The following is a 2,484-nucleotide window of genomic DNA, read 5'->3' as shown; positions in this document are numbered from 1 at the left end:
AAAGCCAGAAGTTAGCAGCTATTTGAATTCTAGAAACTGGAGACCTTGGAATCTTTTGCAAGCGATACATGCCGCCAAATTACAGGAGTGGAGCATACGGATCCAAGTGTAAGAAACGGATAGCCTTATTTTTGTTCGTTCCATGCATTTCACCGAGAAGATGGGCTGGCAAACACACTCAAGAAACAGTTGTTCTTGAGCAGAGCACTACAGCACCTACCTACATGAATTTCCGTCGTCCAGTGCGCGCAAACTCGCAAGCAACAGAGCACCTCAAAAGCAAGTGCAGGTAGGTACGCCCCCACAGGAACAGGCCACAGCTTTTCCGCAGCCACGCGTGAAAAGGCCACGTCGGCACGTACTACGCCTAAAAAAACGCGTGGAAATCAGCGTCCACGTCGGCTCCGGACACGCCATGATGGATGCCGACACCTGCGGTGCGGATTTTCGAGCCGCTTCCCTTCGTGATCCCTGCATGGACGTGGCGGTAGGTGGTGGTAGCTCGGCAGGCCCAGTCAGGTGCGCTGCGGCGGCGCGGCGACGGCGGCGGCGGCGGCGGTGGCATGGGAGGTGTTGGTGTTGTTGAGCTCGAACCAGACCTGCCGGAAGACCTTGACGATGCAGTCGTGGTGCTCGTCGGCGTTGAGCGACAGGTAGCACGCCAGCAGCGTCTCCAGCTCCTCCGGACGCCCCACCATGCGCTTGCTCGCGATCATCTCCACCATCGACGCCCGGAACGCGCGCTGCGGGTCCCGCGTCCGCCGCACCACCGCGAACCGCTCCAGCTCCGACACCGCCGCCGCGGCGGCGCTAGGCCTAGGGGAGCGCACGCGCACCGCGCCCGCCATGCGCGCGCCGGACGCCGGGGCCTTCGCCGAGGAGGAGGAGAATGACCGCCGCCCGCTGACGACGCGCCGGCGCCGGCGCCGGCGGCTTCGTGTTGTCGTCCGCTTCTCCTCCTCGTCCGTGTCGGAAGAAGGCAGCGGGGGCAGCATCGGTGTCAGCGTCCGCACCGGCGCCGGTGTCGGCGGCGCCGCCGGGTTCGCGGAGAGTGAGACGAGGTGACCGAGCGGAGGACGAAGGTCGCGGTCGCCGCCGACCGAGTAGTGGCGACGGTGGTACAGCTGCTGCCGCGCGGTCGCGGCCTCGGTCCTGCTGCAGGTGTCGTCGTTGCCCACCGAGCGGCGCCGCGGGGCGATGCCTGCCACCGTGTCCCCCGTAGCGTCGTCGCGACGCGGCGGGATAATGCCAGCTGCTGCCTCTGCCTCGGCGGCGGATGATGACGAAGAGGCCAGGCTGCTCCGCGACGCCGACGCGGTGCCGGGGCTCGTGGGCTTGTGGAAGCAAGATGGGAATGCGGTGGCGGCCTGAGCGGTGGCGTTTTTTGCCGCGGGCGTCGCATGCACGGCCTTGGTAGCGGCCACGCCGTTCTTGGCCGTGAGCTTCGCAAGCCATGCCAAGGGCGAGAAGGACGAGAAGATCGCCTTGCTCTTGCCCTTGCTCTCTGGCTGGCGCTCTTGCTCAAGTGGTTGCAGGGATTCCCTCTGCTGTTGCTTGCTGCTTCTAAGCCCCCACCTCATGGCCGAGCGGAGCAACTGGGTTTCTTGGCGAGCTGGCGTTTCGTGAGGTTGGCTCTTCTTCACCTTGGAGTCTGGACAGTGGAGAGTGTGGAGACTGGAGAGTGAAGAGGAGTGTTTGAGAGGGTCTGGGACTTTAAAGTGGGAGGTTTTGGCGGTTCACCGCATGGCATGGCCGCATGGGGAATGTAAGGAGTGGTTGGTGCGGGTGCTATTGGAAATTTGCAACTTTCCGTCGAATAAGAAATGTGCAATGCGACTATGAGTTTGAACTTTGAAGTCGCGAGAGCTTTCTGCCACGCCACGAGGAGTAGGGGGGAAAGTGGCTGTTTCACTTTTTCATGGCGCTTCTTTCTCGTGCATGCGTGCCTCTGGGCTATGCTATGCCTGATTGATTTCCGTGATTGATGCTATTGATTTTCAAGCACTCTGTGTAGGAGTACAAGTGTACAGCATGCTAATGCTGCTACTATCTCTCGCTTTCCTTTTTTTTTTCTTTCTATTAGGGCCGTGCAATGCAGATTAAAGAACAAGTGCCGGTCGTACTGCATTGCAGCCTTGCAGGAGTATGCACAGTGCCGGCCGGGAACTGTGTGCGTGGATTTTGAGTTTACCAAGATCTTGGTCATATCTGTATCACACGAGGAGATTATTGGCTGTGCATGGAACTAGTTTAACTGTTTGTTTAAGCCTATCATCAGTCCCAGATCCTGTGTGGTGCGGAACTACAAGAAAACCCCACGAAGAGTCGAGGATCGACCGAATGCGCCCCAAGTGCAGCTTCGGGAACAGAGAGGATGCTGGATGCCAGCAGCAGGCGTGACCCGACCTTTGTGTGCGTGCGTGCGTGCCTCCGCCTGCGCCTGCGCCTGCGCGCATGGATTTCGCTAGGGCCATACCGTGTCCC

General features: G+C 60.2%; 1 protein-coding gene across 1 annotated transcript; it reads right to left on the bottom strand.

Moving 5' to 3' along the window:
- LOC8075578 (transcription repressor OFP3) lies at nt 1-1,958 on the bottom strand. The gene has a single exon (XM_002456315.2). It carries the CDS (start codon nt 1,578-1,580, stop codon nt 516-518), a length of 1,065 nt encoding a protein of 354 aa, XP_002456360.1. The 5' UTR covers nt 1,581-1,958; the 3' UTR covers nt 1-515.

Source organism: Sorghum bicolor, chromosome 3 (genome assembly GCF_000003195.3).
Source record: "Sorghum bicolor cultivar BTx623 chromosome 3, Sorghum_bicolor_NCBIv3, whole genome shotgun sequence".
NCBI lineage: Eukaryota > Viridiplantae > Streptophyta > Magnoliopsida > Poales > Poaceae > Sorghum > Sorghum bicolor.
Note: the sequence above shows the minus strand (reverse complement) of the source record. Positions and strands in the feature narration are given on the sequence as shown.